This window comes from Lynx canadensis, chromosome D1, assembly GCF_007474595.2.
Source record: "Lynx canadensis isolate LIC74 chromosome D1, mLynCan4.pri.v2, whole genome shotgun sequence".
Taxonomy (NCBI): Eukaryota; Metazoa; Chordata; class Mammalia; order Carnivora; family Felidae; genus Lynx; species Lynx canadensis.
This window is the reverse complement of record NC_044312.2, coordinates 44,570,199-44,592,431: the sequence shown is the minus strand read 5'-3', so window position 1 is coordinate 44,592,431 and position 22,233 is coordinate 44,570,199. Positions and strand designations below refer to the sequence as shown.

The window sequence follows — 22,233 nt, the reverse complement described above, 5'->3', positions numbered from 1 at the left end:
GGTGCCCCTATTCATCAGTACTTTTTGATATTCTGGCGGTGAGTTACTGATATGAGACTTGCCTCAAAGAGGGCAAGAGTAAAGATGCACATAGTAAGGCTAGCAATATGAGTTACTCATAGTATTTTGATAGGAGGGTTATTTTTCTTTTTCTTAGGACCTTGAAATGAGGAAGTAGATGGGCAGGTGGAATGTTGCTAAGGGCAAAGCCTGAGAGATTGTGGAGCATGGAAACAAGTAGTTCATGGGGTAACTAACTATAGGGTACAGATCACAAGGGATTCAAAACTTCACAACAAGAAGAAACTTTCCAGCAGGAGGGGAGGGGCCAGGGAATGATGCTTGTGTACAAGAGACAGATTGAATCTACACCTTGAAAAATTAGTAGATTATGGCAAAATCCAAAAGGAGCAGTAGGCATTGGCATCCAGGAAAAATAGCAGTGACATAGGTTCAGGAATCCATAAGGATATTCTAAGATAATCAGTAGTCCAGTTTGACTAGGTGGGGATGGAGAATAAGTGGAAGCATCAGGAGTAGAGTTGGGACATTTTTGTCTGCTGTAAAAATTCTTTGTGGTCACCCCTGACCTACAAGGATCTTCCTTTTCCTTTCTTTTGCTATTTTAATAACTAATTCATAATTAACCTTGGACTTGTTAGACTCTGGGATAGATAGATGGTCTAATATAGTTGACCAGAGAAATGGTCTAATTATTAGATATATATGAAATCTACACGCTAGATCAATAGATGAATGAATATATAAACAAATACTCATGAGTTATTTTCTATGTTATTTAAGTGCAGGAATTATTTTTTGTTATTTAGTATTTTATATATTTGGTATTTCTCAAGCTCAACAAAAGCAATTAAATTTAGGAATCACGCCATAACCTTCTTTAAACCCTCATTGCAGCTTCATCCATTGACCCTATTCCTTGTTTGGCCCCAGTCCTGGTCCTACTTCAGGAATATGTTAGGACCTAATTAACATCTGTTAGGTTAATTAGTCCTTCAGGCAATAAGGAGCCAAGAAGATTGACACAAGCAAAATAGTGGTGTCCAGGGTAGATTTAAGAAGCTGTTTTAATAATGCGGTGATACAGTGTTAAGATCTTAACAGGTGTGAAAAAATGATGAAAAGGAATATAGTGGTTTTCTAAAACTATTGTGAAAGAAAAGATGTTTGTCCTTGGTACTGGAGGAATTTAGACAAAAGGTTGCTCACTGGGGAAAAAAGTTTCAAGGAAGGATTTGCAAATAAAGTGGAGATTAACGAGGCCTTAAAGACTGGGAAGTGTTAAAATAACATGGATAAACAAAATCCAATTAATATTTATGTGTTGCATATATGGCAAAGAAGGTAATTCCACACACCCAACCCCTTGAAACCCTTCCAACAACCTTGTGAGGTGGACTTTCGCCTCCCTTTTAAGTAGCTGTGATCGAGCAGGGGCTGCCTGCTTCTATGATAATCCCCCCAGAGAACGTCTCTCACTAGGCATTCAGTCTCTAATGAAGTCCTTGTGGGAGGTGAACCAGTGGCTCTATTTTAACTAGTCTTTGGTTTAACAGGCGGCTGTTTCGACGACATGTCACGATCCATTCAGGGTGGGTTACTCAAGTGCCCAGTGGTTCTAGTACAGCTGGTACTTGCCCCATGTCCCCATAAAGAGAAGCATCTAACAAAGGATGTAAAGCATGTTCCAAGCAGAGGCATTTTGTTGGATCATCAGAGCATTTTCTTTCTCAAGTTAAGCTATTTTTTTTTTCATTCAAAATTCAGGAACTCAGACTCAAACCTCAAACTAAACTACTCCTCATACTGAGATGTAAATTCTACACTTGAGGTGCTTCAACTAAGATTAGAGGATTTTTTTCCCCAAAATGGAAATGATTTTCTCCAGCAATTACTATAAAGCACAGATTACCATTTCATAAAGAGAGAACAAAAGAAGACACAGCTATTTTGCACCCATTGGCTGATACCACAGAGAAGTCTTTGTGGGAAAATCCAGCTTGATTTAAAGCCTTGAATAAAACATAGGATTAGGATTGATGACTAAGAAGAGGAGGGTCCTGGAATGATAATAGCTCCCCTTTGAATAGAATTTTATACCTCACAAGGTGTTTTCATCTGTTTTATTATATTTGACCTTCACAACAGCTGTATAATATAGAACTTATTGCATGGTATTTTTAATCACTTATTTACAAGTCTGTTTCTGGATTAAACCTGAGCACTCCAAGGGCAGTAACTGGGAGTATGTCCAATGCTTGGTATGGTGTCTGGGGCAGAGTAGGTGGGCTGGGAGTGTTAGGGAAAGGAAACAAATTAGAATGCTTTCCTTGAATGCCTGGTAAACGGGTATTATTAACCTCTACTATAGATGCAAAACCCAAGGCTTATGGAACTTCACTAATATGCCCAAGTCAAATAAAAGGCAAAACAGTATGCCCCAAATAGGACCTTAGATCCAGAGTCACACATGCAATACTGTCTGTGTGCTAGGTGCGCACAAAAACTAAGGGGCTAACAAGACACATCCTTATGGAGCATCCAGGGAAATGATAACAACCAAGTTTGTATCCTTAAAATGACCTGATCATAAATTCCAAAGCTCTCTATCAACATATTGACCTGAAGATTGCAGAGATGAATACTGAGGGACTGTAGAATAAGAAAGTGTCCCCAGACTGTTAGAATGGTTGCTGAAAAAATGATTTCTGCTTAGAAAAAAAGATTCCTTTTGATCTTAAAGTACCTCTGCCTAACATATTTAATTTAAATCTAATGTGTGAAGAGTACCTTAGTTTTGAGGTTTGAATCCTGGTTGTTATCTACCACCAACGTGCTTATTATCTATATGAAGCTCCTGGCTTAAGGTAATTTTTGATTATTTTTTCTTACTGGATGTAAATAGGCACCTGCCACAGATATAAAGTGCTAAGAAAGTTTCAGTCCTATTCCCTTTGGGATGCTTCAGATGGTGAACGCACACACACACACACTCTCTCTCTCTTCCTTGTGGCAAGGACACTTAACATGAAACCTACCTCTTAACAGGTTTTTTTAGTGTACAATACAATATGATCCCTTCACACATGTCAGGATGGATAATAATCGTAAAAAAAGATAAAAAGTATTGGTGGATGTGGAGAAGAAGGAACCCTTGTGCACTGTTGGTGGGAATGCAAACTGGTGCAGCCACTGTGAAAAATGGTATGAAAGTTCTTCAGGACATTAAAAATAGATTACTGTATAATCCAGCAATCCCATTTCTGGGTATATGTCCAAGGGAATTAGGATAAGGATCTCAAAGAGGGATTAACACTACCATATTCACTGCAGCATTATTTGTAGTAGCAAAGATGTGGAACACCTTAAATGTCCACTGATGGATGAATAGACAAAATGTGTTTTCTTTCCAAAAAAGACATCCAAATATCCAACAGTTAGATGAAAAGGTGCTCATCATCACTAATCCTCAGGAAAATGCAAACTACAATGTGATATCACCTCACACCTATTAGAATTGCTAGAATCAAAAAGACAGGAAATAATTAGCATTGGCAAGGATGTGGAGAAAAGAGAACTCTCATGCACCGTTTGTGATATGTAAATTGGTGCAACCACTATGGAAAACAATATGGATATTCCTCAAAATATAAAAATAGAACTACCATATTATCCAGCAATCCCACTTCTCGGTATTTATCCAAAGGAAATGAAATCACTGTCTTAAAAAAATATCTACCACCCCATGTTTACTGCAGCATAATTTATAATATCCAAGACACAGAAACAACCTCAGTGTCAATCAACAGATGAATGGATAAGGAAAATGTGATATATATATATATACACACATACATACAAAATACATATACATACACACACATATACATACACACACATACAAATACAAACATACAATGGAATATTATTCAGCCATTCCCAAGATAAGGAAATCTCACTGTTTGTTACAATATGAATGATGTGCATGAAACGTGAAGGCACTGCGATAAGTAAAATAAGTCAGAGAAAGACAAATATTGCATGATATCATGTAAATGTAGAATCTAAAAACCCTGAACTAATAGATACAGAGAACAGATTGGTGGTTGGTAGAGGAGGGAGCAGGTGGTGGGTGAAATGGGTGAAGAGATCCAAAAGGTATAAACTTCTAGTTGTAAGATAAATAAGTCCTGAGGATCTAATGTACAGCATAGTGACTATAGTTAATAATAATCTATTGTATATTTGTAAGTTGCTAAGAGAATAGATCTTAAAAGTTCTCATCACAAGAAAAAAAATTGTAAGTGTGTGGTGATGGACATTAACTAAATTTATTGTAATCATTTTGAGATATATATACATCTATATCTCAAATCATTATGTTGTACACCTACAACTAATACAATTTTATATGTCAATTTTATCTCAATAAAAAAAGAAATTCTATCCTTTTAGTATTCAAACAACTTCTTACATGTATCGTATACACTATTATCTTGTTTATGTCAATCTGCCTGGTTCACAGATGACAGAAATCTTTTTCTGGCTTCTCAGAAAATTAATTAGGTAGGTGCATATAAAAAATAACAGATGTTCCTGATTAATATTTACTTTTGTCTTTTTCTTGCAGTATACTGCCTTCTGTATGTGTATCTGATCTCATTTAAATTATTTTACTACTTTAAAATATCCATCTATATGTATTTTCATATACATGTTATTTTTAATTCCTCAAAACAATATGTGAGGCAGTTCTCAACATCATGTCTATTTTATGGATTATAAAGCTGATGCTTACAGAGATTCATGGGATTTATGTGCACAAAGGTAGAAAATATTTAAGGTGTAAAATCTTGATATGTAGGATACTAAAGCCTATGTCTTTCCATTGGCTTCTGATTCTAGGAGTATGGAAGACATAGTGTCATAAAAGCATAGTCTCCCCTTTGAAGGCATGTTAAGTATAATGACAAAAAATTGTTAGGTGTAGAAACCCTATTTCATAGATCTTTGTCTAGCATGAAGCATAGAGCTTTATGCATAATAAGTGGTGAATTAACATTTAAAAAAATAAATAATCCTTACATTGAAAAGTCAGTTCAAAATGACTCATGAAACATAGAGTTAGATGAAATAGTGATTCAAGTTTACAGAGCATTCAGCTCTGTGGAATAGTTTGTCCTTATTTTGGTATTATCCACCTGAGGGAACATGGCAGTAAGATTCGGTGGACATTGCAAGATTTTATCCATATTTTGCTGTGGGTGTAAAAGTAGCGAGTATGCCTCTAGCATTGACTTCTTCCTTTAGAGCTTAGGAATGTGAACTGATAACTCCAAGGCTGCTCCCTTTGTGGTATTTGTCATATCAGAGACTGTTCTGATTTCCTTCTTCCCTTTTACAGGAAATTGTAAGCTATTAAATCTTTTGTCTCAAAATATATACAAATATTTATATTTGTACATAACTACTACATTATCATATATATGTATTTCATGGACAAGGACAGCAGCCTTACAAAAGATTTTGACCAGCTCCTTTCCCGCCCTCCCCTCCCACCCCAACCCCCCCAACAAAAAGGATGTTAGACAAGATGAGGACAGAAAGTGAGATGAGAGAGCCAGGGAAACCAAGCAGTCCCATTACTATTTTGAATTATGCTACAGGCTGAAAGAAGTAGAATATACTTACAGTAATTTTCTGTTTCCAAAAGAACAGGTGATTATTTTGGAAAAATAAGCAAAGGAAATTAGGACTCTGGTTTATATTTGTGTAGTTGTGGCACTTACCAAAGTTAAGTATTTCTAGTCCATTCACAAGACATTAGCTGAACTAATTTTTTGTCAGACTTATAAAATATTTCCCTAAGAAATTTCTTTTTTTTAATTTTTAATATTTATTTTTGAGAGAGAGACAGAGCGTGAGCAGGGTAGGGGCAGAGAGAGAGGCAGACACAGAATGAGAAGCAGGTTCTAGGTTTTGAGCCATAAGCACAGAGACTGATGTGGGACTCGAACTCACAAACGGTGAGATCATGACCTGTGAGCTGACATCAAGAGTCAGATGCTTCACAGAGTGTGCCCCTGGATCACAGATTTAACACCTTAATGTAGCCTAATGCTCCTGCAGTTTCCATCAGAATGAGTTTTGTTCCTTTATTAAGATTGTCAGTTTTTTAGGGTGGAAATTATTCCATACTTTCTGGAACACCCCATAGTCCCTAAAACAGTGCAATCTACATACAGAGAAGTTCTTCTTTCTTGTACTATTATTGATTGATTGACTGAATTAACAGTCCCAGAACACTTTTGGATTCTGAGGGTAGAAAATTGAACAAGACATGATTTTGCCCTTAAAAACCTTAAGTTCAGTGGGAAGAGACAGGTGACCAGAGATAACATGCAATATCAGAGGTAAACTCAAAATACTTTAGAATTATGAGTTTGGTCAGATGTAAAATAGATTGTAGAAATTTGAGAAAGCTTTCAAAGAGGAATTGACATTAGGTTTGGGTTTTGAAAACTGAGTAAGAGTTTACCAGGGAGAACAGGAATGGGGGTTGGAGAAGATGGATACAAGGAGAAAGGAAGGGCAATCCAGGTAGAAACACAGCATGTATGAAGGTGTGAAATTGTAGAAAGGAGTCAGCGTGTTTGGAGAATGGTAAGAAATTTGGGGTGTCTGAAAGAGAAGACACATGTACTGAAACAGAGGGAATAAAAGTCAAAGAGTTAGAGTTAGTGTGGGAAGATCCCTCTATTCTGAGTGCATGGGTTTAGATTTTATCCCAGGTGGCAGATATCATAGTGGTTACAGTGTGAATTCCAGAATCAAACTGAGTTTGTCTCCAGTGTGGACTTTATTATTTACCTTTTTAAAGATTAAATAAGAGATCATACAGGTAAAGCACTTATACTAGTGTCTTGTGTATCTCCAATAAAAGTTAGCTGCTTTTATAGGTAACCATGGAAGAACATGAATTTTAAAGCATAGAAGTTATACCATTGAATTAATTTTGTTGATGTTACTATTTTATTTTACATACTTTTCCAGAATTGACTGTTGGGAAAACACCCATGATGGCAGGTGGAGAATAGAAGACAAAAAGCAAACAAAAAAAGGGACTTTCTAAGTAGCCTTGGGTAACAGTAATACTAAATAAAATCTATTGAATGCCTTCTGTGTGCCACACAGTCTGCTAAGTGTTGTGCTTGCATTATCTCATTTAATTTTCACAGGATTATATAGTAAGGGGAGTGCTATATTATTATCTTCATTTTATAGAAAATATAGATTAAGGAAGTAAAATGGCACCTCCAGGTCACACTGACTAGTGCCGGAACCAGGTTTTAAGGTCTTTGATTTCAGAATTTTCGCTAAAACATTTTAATATTAGGTTATTGGATATCCCTGGACATCATTTTCCTCATCTGTACTATGGAAAGGTCATTCTTGGGAGAATTGAGTGCATAACCAATGAGAAGGTACTGCTACAGTGTCTGATGTATAATAATTACAGCAACGGTAGTAACTGATATTGTTACCTGTTTTAGAATGTCTCTATAAGTTGGAACATTAATTTGAAACTGACTTTGGGGAGGAATGAAGAGAAGACTACTGCAGCATTCCTAACATTATGAAACTAGCTGGCTTCATAGTAGAAAGAAACAACGTTGCTCTTCTGTGGCTCTGAATTTTGTATAACTGTGTGTAGTCCTTTTCAACACTCAATTCAGGTTAATATTATTTTGTTTATTTTACTCCTAATTCTGTTTGCACTGGCATAAGCTGTACTTTCTGACATTAAATGAGGATTTAATTAGACACATACATGTTCCTGTGGGACAGGGGTTACTGCTGCATTGCAATTATCTTTTCTGATGTTGTTCCCCCATGGACTATAGATTTGCAAGGGCATTAGTCAAGTCTTGGTCATCTATTTATCTCCAGAGTCCTGTAAGTGCTTGGCTCATGGTAGGTGCTTAATGAGTGAGCATAACACCAAGGAAGAAATCACTGAATTAATGAAAGGCAAAACAATCTTAACACAGACGTCACAATTTGGGATTGCTTTTGAAATCTGAGTTCCTGGTGATTATGACATCACTGTTACTAGATTCTCTAAAGGCTCTAGTAGACATTTATTATACCCACTAAAATTAGATGCTGCATCTACTAGGTAAAAATCAGTGACTCAGGTGGTTGATATCATGACATTGCAACAGTAAAAGTAACCTCGCACCACCCTCCTCCCTTCAAGCACTGATGGGACACTGTAGATCAGTCTATTTCATTTGATTAGGGAGCTCTTTTTCAAAGAGAGACTGAGAGGCTCAGAATGTCTGTGCCTCCCCCCCTTCATGGGATACATCGTGAGTGCTTCAGAATGCAGACTCCAGTGAGCACTCTGATGGAATGGCCCTGCTGAGACAGGAGATAATAACATTCATTGTTGAGGTTTTAGCCATCCCTGAGGTGGACTCTCTCAGTATGAACTCACACGATAACAGGGTTTAGAGAATTTCCGGTTCTTAGAGCACCTCCCTGTTTAGGACTCTCTTTCACTTCTCCTGCAATCAGGAGGTCTCTGATCTGAAACACACTTAGACTGTCCACTGTGAAAATATGAAAAGATGACAAGTTATGCTAGATTCAGATGGAAAGAAAAAATAAATTCACATAAAAGGAAAACAACGTAATATTTCAGGAAGCTAGTGTGCTATGGATGCATATAATGTTCTTAGTCTTTTCCAAATGTGGGGGTGGAGGGAAAAGGGGGAAGTGACGGACTATCTCTAAGGCCCTGTCATTGTTTCAGGGAAGATAATAGTGTTCAGCTCTAGGGCTACATGTACTGTAAAACTCTTTCCCTGCTGGTTACTTGGCTCTGGAAGAAGAGTTCAGGCATGAATTCACCAGGTCCTGTCCTGTTCATAGCTTCAACATAGAAAACATAGGCAAATAAGGTGCAGGGACACACTCCTCTGGTTTTCTGTGGTGGTTTGAGCTTCCCTCAGCACCTCCCTGCCAGGGCTGGTTGGTTGGTTATGGCCAGAGATCCAGCCCAGATCTTTGCAGAGTGAATGTGCTTGACTATGACCCTGGGAAGCAATTGGGGGAAGGAGTGGGAGCAGACAAGAAAAAGGACCTCATCAGTGGATGTTAAAAGTATCTGTAAAAGTTGATTAGGTTTTCTTTCCCAGCCCTTCCATTCAATTCCAGAGGGAGAAAACTGGGATTAACTATTCTAACCTCTTATTTAGAAACAGTTTACATTGCAGTTGTCTCCTCTCTGATATCTTTTCTCTTAATATTCATTTTAAACTTATTTCTCCTGGGGTGCCCGGGTGGCTCAGTTGGTTAAGCATCTGACTCCTGATTTCTGCTCAGGTCATGATCTCACAGTTTTGTGATGGAGCCCCGTGTTGGGCTCTGGGCTGAGCATGGAGCCTGCTTAAGATTCTCTCCCTCTGCTCCTCCCCTCCTTGCATATGCATGTGCTCTCTCTCTTTCTCTCAAAGAATAAAAAATAAAAAGGGATCCTGGGTGGCTCAGTGCATTAAGCATCCAACTCTTAATTTTGGCTCAGGTCATGGTATCTTGGTTCATGAACTTGAGCCCTGTATTGGGCTCCATGCTGGCAGTGTGGAACCTACTTAGGATTTTCTTTCTCTCCCTCTCTCTCTCTGTCCCTTGCCCCCCACCCTCTCTCTCAAAATAAATAAATGTAAAAAATAAATAAAAGTAAATTAAAAAGATAAACTTATTTCTCCTGGATAAATGTCATTGTGTGTGTATGTGTGTATTTATGTGAACAAATATGAAGTTGGAAAAAAATACTCAATGGTCTTAGACATTTTGGCCTCTCCTTTTATGTGTTGCTAGGCCTTTTCTCTTCCCTAAAGGCTGAAGGGCTCCCTCTCCCTCCCATTCACTTTCACTTTCTTCCATCAGTTTTTATTCAATGCTAAAGAAATAGTAAGGAAGAAAAAGTAGGAAGGGAAAACCATTTATTCTCAATGAATTATGCTTATCCATGGGGCTGAGGTTGGTCATTCCAACAGAACTATCCTTACTGTTGCATGCATTAGTCTCCTATGCCTCACCAGGATGTAATAAGCCCTTGTCATTACCTTGGCTATATCCAAACAAGTGAGGAAACAAAGGTAACTATTATCTTGCTATTATAGAGAAACTTGGACTATTCTCAGTGTAGATATGTTGAATTGCTATCTCTGTAGATCTGGACCTGATCCAGGAAGGCTTGGTCCAGTTGCTCTGGAGTCACCTTACCCTCTGTGTCCCATTGTCTGCTGTCTCCTTCTTACCATTCTCAATCAAGACAGTCTTAAGCAAATCCAACCACTGGGCTGATCAGATGTGAGAGTTCTAAGCATTGACCAAACACTCCCAAGAACAATGCATGGCAGAATTGAGGCCTGATGTTGGCTGGGAATAGCTGCATATCACATCCTAGACAAATGGATTATTCCAAAATATAAGTTTATGGGCTGGCTAAATTGAAACGACCTAGGAAACTTGTAACACTGTAGATTCTGTCTTAGTATGTTTGGTAGGGAGCCACATTTGGGAAGTCCCATCCTAGACAATTGCTTCAAATCAGAAGTCACTCTGATTCTACATTCTGTAGCAATGTAACACGTTCGATACAGTCATTTTCACCTTGTCCAGCTAACTCCAGTGCTGTTTGATTGATTTTCAAGGACAGGAATTATGGCACTTTGTCATATCTGAATGGAAGGAAACCAGTAGGCCCGATAGCAGTCTGTTGAGTTACTCCCACAGAATGATCTATTGAGGGTTATCTTTCAAACACACTGAGATCCAAACCTTGCCCTATAAAGGCTTCATGGGTATAAGGGCATCAAATACACTAATGTGCACCATATATGCCTATACAGATATACATGCTCTCATTGCTTTGTCTGGGAGCCAGGGACAAAGTGGGCCAGCCTCTCATCCAGGGCTGCTTTAAATGATTGGTCAGACTATGCCGCACAGTTTGGCATACCATTTTCACAGACTGCAACATGAATTACACCCCCAGAAGTTGTGCAATGCGGTCACCCTTGGAGAAAGTTAGACATCATTTTGAAAACCAGAGGGAGCCAACTACTGAGGAAGCAAATACAATGCTTGGGTGAAAGTTCAACAGGATTCAACAGGATTATCTTCTTGCTGTGCAGCTGGATCTCAGACTCTGCTCTCAGCACGTGCACACACATGTACACGCTGCACTTTCTGCACTTTCCCTTTACTTTAGCTCAGGCTGATTTGTAAGAGCTTCCCTTCCACAGTTTTGTAGCACAGGTGGATGGGGAAATGGCACAACAAATTAGACGTGGAGAGTTAGTTCACGTTGATTGATTCCCCAGCTCAAGGCTGCTCCAGCACTCTGTACTCGTTTAATGCCAATCTTGACAGTATTTCTCTTCGGAGTCCTTTTCTTAAAACCCAGTCCCATGCAATAAAGCACGTTCATTTCATGCAACACAGCGTAGTTGATGCTTATAGTTCTAAACAACCCAGATTACTGGGCACTGCTCAGTTGGGGGTACCTGGTATGAGGGAACATGCACAGCGCAGCAACAGGGGGTGTTTGCCACTGAACACAGAGAATAAAGGAGCTGCAAAGCTATGGTAGCCAGAGGAGGACTAGCTTTCCTGATTTCAGTTCATGAAAAGCCTCTTGACTCTACACCTTGCTAGTTTGGCCTTGGCATTTGCCCTTGGCTGTCAGATGATGTTCCACTGAAAATAAGTCAGATTAATTCCCTGGTTTGTCTGGGATCAGGGCTGGAATCTTCCCTCATTGAAGCCCTTCCCTCAGAACCAGTCCTAGGCTTTTGCATTTGTTTTGACAAACGATCGGATAGTCCTGAAACATGAATTTCCTCCAATCTCTTCCACTTTGCAAACTCCAGAAGCATTTGACCAAGAAGTCGAAATCCATGGGAGAGCTGTGAGCTAAGGCTTCAGACATGCAAAGCACACAACCCTGGGAGACAGCAGCATCCGGGACAGGAGGCTCCCATCACTTCACACGAGGATGGCATGGGTTTTGCAAATCAAACACACACACAGAAAACCAATGGTGGCCCAGGCTGGACACACTGCATGGGGTGCACGGTGGAGTGAGGACCTAGACCAGGGAGCCACCTGTTCCTGTAGCTTGCGTACATGTAGTTCACACCGCCTTGGGCCACTCACGGTTTGCTTACCTGCTCATGGTTGCTCTCCCACCATTGCCCACACTCCCTTTGGGGGTGAAACACTCTATTTCCGACTTGTGCTGGGCCAGTCTCCTGTCTTTGTACCTGGTAAGCATGAACAAGGACAGGAGCAAACAGAAAGATATGATTGTGTGCTTCACTGGCCAGGCTGAGGGACAGCTGTGGCTGCAGAGGGTTGTCCTGTGTTAAAACAGGCGTCTGCTTTTCACGGCAGTGGCTGACCTGTAATACTTATTGGATGCTTGTGATGGTATATGCATCACATCAGGGTTACTTCTTGTTAAACCACACACGATCTACCCTTCCAGATTGCCTATTGATTTGTGATTTCATCACATTCAATAGTCAAAGGCAAAAGGAGTGCAATTCCTAGCCTCTGAGAAAAAGATTCATATCAATAAATTAGAATTTATTTAGTGTTTACTATGCACCAGACATGGTGCTAGGATTTTCGCTGAATTTAATCTTGGCAACAACCCTATGGCAGAGGCTCTGTTATTATTATATCCACTCTACTGAAGAAAAGAAACCTAAGATTTTAAGGATTAAGTAGAGTGATCAAGGATTTTGAACATAGGAAGTCCAAGTTTAGAACCCACACTTTTAGTCATTGTAAAGTAATGTTGCCTTCCATTATGATTTTGTTTTTAATCATTCTGGGGTGCCTGGGTGGCTCAGTCGGTTGGAATCTTGATTTCAGTTCAGGTCATGATCCCAGTGTTGTGGGATTGAGTCCTGTGTTGGGCTCAGCACTGACAGAGCCTGCTTGGGATTCTCTCTCCTCTTCTCTCTCTGCCCCTCCCCCACTTATGCCAGAGCACATACTCCCGCCCTGTCAAAATAAATAAACATTAAAAAAATAAATAAAATAAATTGCTCTTATCATTAACAAAGCTTCATTGAGTGGTATTATGTTTGAGAATTATAGGAGAGACTGGTGATGCCAAGAGAAGAGATATTTCTTGGATGTAAGAGGTTTATATAACCATTAAGCTGAAGCTGAACAGTCAGTACCGGGCTGCCTACATTGTGGAAGACAGCTCAAACCCCTTTTGTATCAGAAGTGGCATATCACCACAACTGGAAGGTACTAGATGTTTTGTCTAAAATGAGTTATAAGATTCCCAGTGTTAATCTGCTACATGGTGAATCAAGAAGAACCTTCATATTTGAATGACTGTTTTCAAAGCCAGCATGCTCTCACAGAAGTCATCTTTTCTTATACATCGGTTTAAGCCTGTGGCTAATTAAAGAGGGTACTGTTGTGTTCACTGCCACAGGAGGACACTGCGACTTACTTAACTGACTTGACCAAAGTCACAAGCCTCATTGGTAGAGAATGACTGCTGATAGACCTTGCAGCAGCCCAAGACTCTTAAGGTTTATTGCCTTTTTTCTCTCAAACTGGAGCCTAATATGATATCACTTCATCCAAGTCCCTGGTATTCAACAGGCCGTGATAAAATGACGTAGTGTCAGAAGACTTGCTTAACCTTGGTAATGTCATTTTTGCCATAAGTTTCTTTTCTTGCTGCCTCAAAATTAATTAAGAAGTGCAACAAAAGCAAAATCATTATTAGTCCTGGATAGAGGCCTCCCTCTGAATTTTCTTTTCTTCTAAGATGTTAAAAGTATTTAGTATTTGAATAAAAATGGCCTATTAAATCAAGCCAAATGGATAGAATGGATTACTTTATTCAACAGACATTAGTTCAGCATCCATTTAATTCTAGGCAATGGACTTTGGTCTGGAAACATAGAGATAACTAATCCACAGGTCCTGCCTCACAGAGCTCACAGTGCAGTGGGAGAAGGAAGGGAAGAAGGCAGTATGTTGTTTATCAGTTTCAGCCAATGATCATGAGAGAGGGTCTTCTGGAGATTTTTTAAGAACAGTTTTTTTGTTTTTGTTTGTGTTCTTATTTTTACTCTTGGCAAGAAAACACTTGGAAACCATGGTATCTTTTTGCTATGGACAGTTGTCTGGTGTGGTACTTGGCAATGCTACAACCATGTTGCAGGCTTGAGAGAGTCTAAGCCAACATTCTAAAAAATGGTGGCCTGAAAGATTAGAAGAATGTAGATTTTAGACAATCCAATGACTAAATTAACCTATTTAAGCTCAGAATTACTTTTTATATGAATCTTATCATGTCAGCCACTTTGAATTAAGTTTTAGATTCTCTGATACTGAAATCCCCCTACCTCTTATTTACTTTTGTTACTTTCTCATACCAAGGCTGAGTCTTAGAATGTCTAAGGTTGTTTATAGCATTTGGTTTGGATATTTGTAAGCTGTCTCTCTCTCTCTCTGTCTTTTTCTGTGTGTGTGTGTGTGTGTGTGTGTGTGTGCCTGTGTGTGTGTTTATGAAGACCCTAAAGCAAGTTACTAACAAATGCTTTAGTCTTACCTAATCGTTTGTCTTCTTTTAAATATTATTCCTTTTTATACACACTATTGTATATGAAAAAGTAGGAGAGTCTTCAAAGAGTTAGATTTGAATAGGTAGAATAAGAGGGAGATAGACTGGGAAAAAACAAAGGATTGTTTTCTCAATAGCCCACATTTAGAGAACACCTAAACAACTGGCTCTTATAACATGGTACAGACTCCACTGCTAATTACTGGAAGCTATGCTAATTATAGCCCTAACCAGTGTGATATGGTGATTTATAAATATATATCTATATATATATATAGATATAGATATAGATATATAGATATAGATATTGATATATAGATATATAGATATATTTGGTTATTCAGATGACCAAATATAGATAATATAGGTGACTAAATATATGTGAGAATATATATATTTCTTATATATATTTGGTCTTCTTCCACTGTTTCTGGCTCACAGTTCCCAAAACCTTGGAATTTCCTAAGTGCTAAAAGTCCTAAAGATGGCTTTTGTTATGTTAATAAGGTGATTCCCAAAAGCACTTAAGGATGGGGCTTGGTGGCCAGTGGAGACAATTATGTGATTAGAGGGTTGGAACTTTCAGTCCCACCCCTTTATCCTCCAAGGAGAGGGGAGGGGCTGGCGACTGAGTTCAATCACCAGTGGTCAATGATATAATCAATCATGCCTTGTAATAAAGCCTCCATAGAAGTCCAAAGGATGGGTTTGGAAAGTTTCTGGGTTGGTGCACACACGGGGCTGCTGGGAGTGTGGTGTGCCTGGAGTGGGCATAGAAGCTCCGTGTCCCTTCCCACATATCTTGCCCTACTCATCTCTTCCATTTGGCTGTTCCTGAGTTATATCCTACAATAAACCGTTGCTCTGGTAAGCAAAATATTTCTGTGAGTTCTGTGCACCACTCTAGGAAATTATTAGAACCTGAGGAGAGGGTCATGAGAATCTCTGGTTCACAGCCAGTTGGTCAAAAATATAGGTAACAGCCTGACTTGCAGCTGGCTCAGAAATTTAAAGAGGAGGTCCTTAGAACCTCCAGTCTACAGCTCAGACAGAAGCAAAAGCGATAGTCTGGACTCGTGAGTGGCATGAAGAGGAGGGGCAGCAATCTTGTAGGACTGAACCTTTAACCTGTGGAATCTCCAGGTGGATAGTGCCAGAATTGAGTTCAATTATAAGACACCCAGCTGGTCAAGAGAATTGCTTGTTGGTATGGGACTTGCCCACACCAACACATTCACACTGGAATTGGGTCCTTGAACCCAAAATAACTAGTTACTACAGATTTAGTGTTGCATTTTCAAACTGATTACCTAATGGGAACTATCATAAGTCATAGCACTTGTAAGTACTTCCATAAAGCTTTTGGTCACACGTTTGTAGAACTGGCATTGCTGTGCATGCATTTGTCAAAGATTCTCCTCAATTACCTTTCCTGTCACTAGACTAAGAAAGTATCAAGAAAAACAAAATAAAGAATACATAGTTGTGTCCCTATGTGCTCATCCCTTACCTCGTCCAGTTATAGACCCATGTAAAAGTGGTCCTGGCTCTGATGATTTTGGAATTCTCTTCTAGGTGCCATCATATTTGAGGCTGACTTTAGCAAATTTTGGAGCCAGATTTTATTTCTTAGTTTTCCTTTTCCCTCCCTGGCTTTAGACAGAGTTCTGCTTTTGGTTTTTAGTCATTGTTTCTATTTCCCCTCCATACCACCAGAGACCTTTCAAACAGCTTTGGAAATATTCAACTCTTTTCTCATGTTGGTTCCTCAAACACCAGCCTACCCTCAGTTTTTGGGCTCTAGACAAAGTTCAGATCAAACATCTGCCCGTAGGTAACATCTTTAGCAATCATCCAAAAACACAGCTTCTAATTTTAAAACTGTATGAAGCAGAGTGCAACCCTTTGCATTTTATTTTCCAGATTTTTTTGATACATTATCTTTAGGACTATCCTAATTTTGGATCATGATAGTCATCAAGTAAGGACAGAAACTATGATATGTGTTTGAATAGCTTTTACACTATTGTAGAAAACTTTTCCTGTACGATTTGATTCTTTCAACAAACTAAGTAATTATTATCCTCATCCTTCAGAAGAACCTGTGGCTCAGAAAGCTTCACCGTCTGGCCAAGTCTCCATAAATGGTTAGAGAAACGGGGCGAGAAACCACATGTTTTACCTCTAAACATCATGGTTTTTTTTTTTTTTTTTTTTCAACGTTTATTTATTTTTGGGACAGAGAGAGACAGAGCACGAACGGGGGAGGGGCAGAGAGAGAGGGAGACACAGAATCGGAAACAGGTTCCAGGCTCTGAGCCATCAGCCCAGAGCCTGACGCGGGGCTCGAACTCACGGACCGCGAGATCGTGACCTGGCTGAAGTTGGACGCTTAACTGACTGCGCCACCCAGGCGCCCTAAACATCATGGTTTTTATTAACACCTCACTTCTTAAATTCATTTTATGCTAAAAAAAAACTTATTTCAATTATCAGATAACCTATTTGAGGGATTGAAAATACCATACATGAAGGGAATAGTGTGTACTTAACACAGCTGGACTTTGGGCACAATATAGGCATATTTTTTTCAAAGGTCAAATTTGACTACCCAATGGCCAAGTAGAACAGAGCTCCCTCCAGGCCTCTTGCTAACATGGAAACAGACTGCCATTCCTCTGACTGGAGTTTACCTCCACAGCAATTCACAAAAATCTGAAAGTCAGAGAGGCATTGCTAAGAGTAACTGTCAATCAGTGTTAAAGTATGGGAGACCGTGTGATATCAGAAGACAGGATGAGGTGGTAGACTTTCCAACAACTCTAAAGTGTTCCAAAGACAGCCAAAGGAAGTCCCAAGGCAATTTTTCAGGTTAGATTGCTCAGGGGAGAATTCTAGATGAAGACAGAGGAGAAGTCCTTAAGGATTTTCACTTGAGAGGGGAGTAAGGCCAAATCTAGTTCATGATTATGAAGTCATTCCCTACTTCAGTCTCCTCCTTCTGCCCTCCGTGTGTCTGTATGCAAGTAAGTATATTCAGATGGTTTACTACTTGTTCCGGCAGATCTTGTGGTCTCCCTATCCAGAAAAACAGCTTGTGTCCAGACTTGCAATGTCAAGTTGATTCACTCAGAGATTTCAGATTAAAAACAAAAGAAATAAGCATGATTAACAGCCCGAGAAAGTAATGTCAGAAATGAACATAAGTTGGGAAAGAACTTGAGAAGCTGCCAGGGAACATATTGCCCTGTCCTGTATAAAATAAAAGGAAGGTAGAAGTTGACAGGTGGGAAGCAATGCAAATAAACAATTAAAATGTAAAGAATCAGCTACATTGGCCCAGTAATTCTAGTCATAGGAATTTATTCTAAGGAAATTATTCAACAGAAGCTCAAAGGCTTCTATACAAAGATTTTTTTCTTTCAGTGTTCTAGAAGAATAGCAGAAATGAAACAAAACAACAAACCACCAGAGAATAGTTTAATAAATTACAGCATAGCACTACTATGGAAATGTGTTAAATTTTGTATGGAGTAAAGCCTTTCATTTAGCTTCTAGAGAATTCCCCAAGGATGTATTTTAATCCCACTTATGATGAGAACTTGTTTTCAAATATGAATCATCTTAAGTCACTGCCTTTCGCCATGTGCTTTCTTTTGACTTGGCTATTTGTTTCACAATCAATAGAAACCCAGGAAGATACAGATTTCAAAACTAATTCTAAAGTACTTTACAAGCTTACACAACCTCCTCAATAGGGAAAACTTTTCGGGGAGGAACAACACATTGACCGGGCAGAGGATCTCTATATGAGAATAGGATCAGTCTAAATAAACGCTTTAGCAAAGTATTAACCAAAAGTTACTGCCTTCTATTTTAGGACTAAGGGATTTTCAGACAAAATAATTTATTCTTCCTGAAATCAGATGAGTACTTTTCCAAGAGGAATTCTTTCTAACATTTTTGTGCATAAACAACTGGAAAAGCTTTGGAGTCAGACCAAGCTGGGTAATGACAAGAAAAGCCAATGTTTACTAAGCACTGGGAATATACCACACACATGCTAAGCACCCAAATTTATTTACTGAATGAATCTCTGCACCTGGCCTAGGGATTAGGTACTACTCATATCCCTGTTTTACAAGGGAGGAAGAGCCAGCATACAGGGAGATTAAGTAATTTGTCCAAGGTTAGCGGATTGGTTAACTCTGATGTATATTGTTTCTCACTAAAATGCTGGTTGCAGACACTAGCTGGGCCCTTTCTTGGGCCTGCTTCTGTCTTCAAATGGCTGAAAGTACACAGGGAGCTGTGCTATTTTTTTTATTCTTTTTACCTTTTTCCTGATCTGCTGGCTTGAGCCCCTGCCTCTGCTCTTATCCTGACCCTTTTTACCACTACTGGATAGGAAACCTGATCCCTGTTTCCCTCTTTGGTACTGACCTTGGTTACAATCTGCACTTAAGTAACTTGATTTTCTCACTTTGGGGTTGGTTGGAGCCCAGCCCTCAGTGCTTCTCTGTGGAAGCAGATTTGCTCTGAAAGTAATGGAAAAGCAGAGACCCTCACAGCAGTCCCTTGCAAGGCCCTGTCCCTATTTTTGTATTCATATTTTGTTACCTTTATTCTTAAATAGAGTCCCCTCCCCAAATTGTATGACCTTGAGTCTCCAAAAACTCGAATCTACTACTGCTTCCCAGAGTTTGCCTCCTATCCCACAAGGAAACCATAAGCCAGCTGTGTTATATTAGTAGACTTGCTAATGTTTTCTGAGTTACAGTTTCCCCATCTGCCAAATGGAAATGTCAGGGATCAGGTAACATAGTTTATGTAAAATTCTTTTTTTTTTTTTTTTTAATTTTTTTTTTCAACGTTTATTTATTTTTGGGACAGAGAGAGACAGAGCATGAACGGGGGAGGGGCAGAGAGAGAGGGAGACACAGAATCGGAAACAGGCTCCAGGCTCTGAGCCATCAGCCCAGAGCCTGACGCGGGGCTCGAACTCACGGACCGTGAGATCGTGACCTGGCTGAAGTCGGACGCTTAACCAACTGCGCCACCCAGGCGCCCCTAAAATTCTTAATTTTAATAGGTGCATATTAGTGGTACTTTTATACCTGTCATTTTTTCCCTGTTCTAATAACTTCTATAACCAGGCAGGTTTTTCCCAGATAATTCTGATGCAAAATATTCTGTCCTGTTTTCTCCACCTGTCCCCTAATACTTAGGAATATTATGCCACGAGTCTGCCTATGGGACATGATCTGTATGATCTCCATTACATTCTATGGGTTAGTGAATCTTTAATTTTTACTACCATCTAGACCTAGCTCACAGGATCTGTCTGCTCCCACATGCCCTAACTTAGGCTGCCAGAATTTAGGCTGGATTTGAAAATGAAATGGAGACAGATGAGGTTCTCTTCTCTTCTTTTTTTTTTTTTTATGTTTATTTATTTTTTCAGAGAGAGCCAGCAAGGGAGGGGCAGAAAGAGGGGGAGGGGGACAGAGGATCTGAAGTGGGCTCTGCTCTGACAGCAGAGAGCCCAATGCAGGGCTCGAACTCACAAACTGTGAGATGGTGACCTGAACTGAATGAAGCTGGACACTTAACCAACTGAGCCACCCAGGAACCCTGAGGTTCTTTTCTTTTATCTCAGCCCTTCTCTCCTGTTAGTCTTTATTAGCGCCCTGTTCTCTTCCTTCAGAACACTTATTTCAAATTCTAATTAGATATTAGTTTGCTCACTAGCTTGTTATCTTCCTCACTAAACTGTAAACTGCACAGGAGCAAGGGCACGTGCGTTCCTTTTGCAAACGCCTAAGGCAGGGCCTGGTATACAGCAGCAACATGGCAGATGCTTTTTTGCATGAATGCAGCTGTAGAAACGGTAAAAGCAAGAACATTTATCAAAGGTGAGGCGGTAATCTGTATCCAAACCTAGCTCCGTGCAAACTGGCTTTCTCCTCCTGTACACAGAGTCATTCACCAGTTCTTCTTAAAGAATTGTTCTGTTCCCCACCCTCCTTTCTTCCTCTGTCCTCTTCCTTCACCTTCCTTGCTCGGGTACCATAGCCACACACCAAACTTTTCCTTTTCTCTACTCGTCTGTCTCTTGACCCCTGAGGGACAAAGAAAAAGTGTTTCCAAGTGTTGCCAAGAATCTTAGTTCCCATTTCTCTCAGGTTTTAAAATCGCTTGATTTTGACAAGACCAAGAGGAGGTGGTGGTGACAGAGGGTTCCTGGTCTCTGCGTGCATGTGAGGGGCTGAGGAGGGCAGGGAGGCCATGCTTCTGTGACAGTTACATGCCTGAGAGCAGGGACGACCCCTCTCCCCCAAGAGAGAGAGGCAGTTGTGGCAATCCTGGGTTTGCCAAGTTGTGCTCTGACTCACATAAGCTTCAAAAAATCATCTCCACTCTATTGCATGGGACAAAATTTACTAAAATCACAAGTCTGTGACTAGGGACTGCCCCCCACAGAAGGGACCCCCTTCTCACTTTCATTTCATTGTTTTAATAGTAGCATTTTAATAAAGGGAATTATACTCCTCCTGCTTTTAGGATGATGTCTTATGGTTTATTATAGTCACATATAACTACAACAGATGGATTTATTAATTTTGCCATTTCTGAGCAGATTCCACATTGTTCAGTGTCTATCACAGTAAGATGAAAGTGAGATTTTAAAGATTTCATAATGGGAGATACTCAAAGAAACATTACATAAAAATTATATGTATATATATATGATTTATACATACATAAACACATATATGTATACACGTACATATATATATATATATATATATATATACACACAGACACACACACACAATCACACATCTCTATATACATAAACAAACACATAGAGATAGATATACAATAGCTCTCCAAATTTTTTCTAAACAGATTGGGCTGCAGTTTGCTTGAGATAGGCAATAAATTAGGGTAATTAAGAGTACTGGCTTTGGAGTTAGCCAACCTGAGTTGGATTCCAATGGTTTGGGGTAACTTATGTAACTTTTCTTAATTTTCCTCTTTGAATAATAGGAATAATGCTACTTAACTCGTAGCATTGATGTTTTACATGAGGATTTTAGTGTTTAATTTCACAAAGGCATTATGAAGTAGGTACTATTATAATCCTTTTTTACAGATAAAGAAATTGAGCTACAGAATGGTTAATAAGTTGCTGAAAGTTACACAATAAGAGGGGGCAAAGCCAGATATATCTGAGCTGTTGAATTCTAAAACACTATAACCAAAGTTAACAAAGGGATGACTAAAAGGGAAAGGAAAACTCAATTTAAAAAATCAAGGAGAAGCCAAAGAATAGGAAGAGAAGGAGACAGGGCAAACATAAGTGCTGGTTCTGTGTTAGGAGTTTTTATATATTGTCTCAAGCATCCTTATAACCCTGGGGAAGGGTAGTAATGACTTTATTCAAAAGAGAACTATAGTTTACATAGCTGATGAATATTGATATTGGAATTCAACATTAGGTCCTTCTTATAAATAATATATTCAAACAC

At 39.3% G+C, this 22,233-nt stretch overlaps 1 protein-coding gene across 2 annotated transcripts in view; it reads right to left on the bottom strand.

Moving 5' to 3' along the window:
- GRM5 (glutamate metabotropic receptor 5) overlaps positions 1–22,233 on the bottom strand; it is a 521,413-nt gene that overhangs the window by 11,373 nt on the left and 487,807 nt on the right. Inside the window, exon 9 of one of the 2 annotated variants that reach the window (XM_030333012.1) lies at positions 12,264–12,359. The exons of the other annotated variant lie outside the window; for it this stretch is intronic. Coding sequence (XP_030188872.1) covers positions 12,264–12,359 — 96 coding nt within the window. The remainder of the gene's footprint in view (positions 1–12,263; positions 12,360–22,233) is intronic. 2 annotated transcript variants of the gene reach the window in all.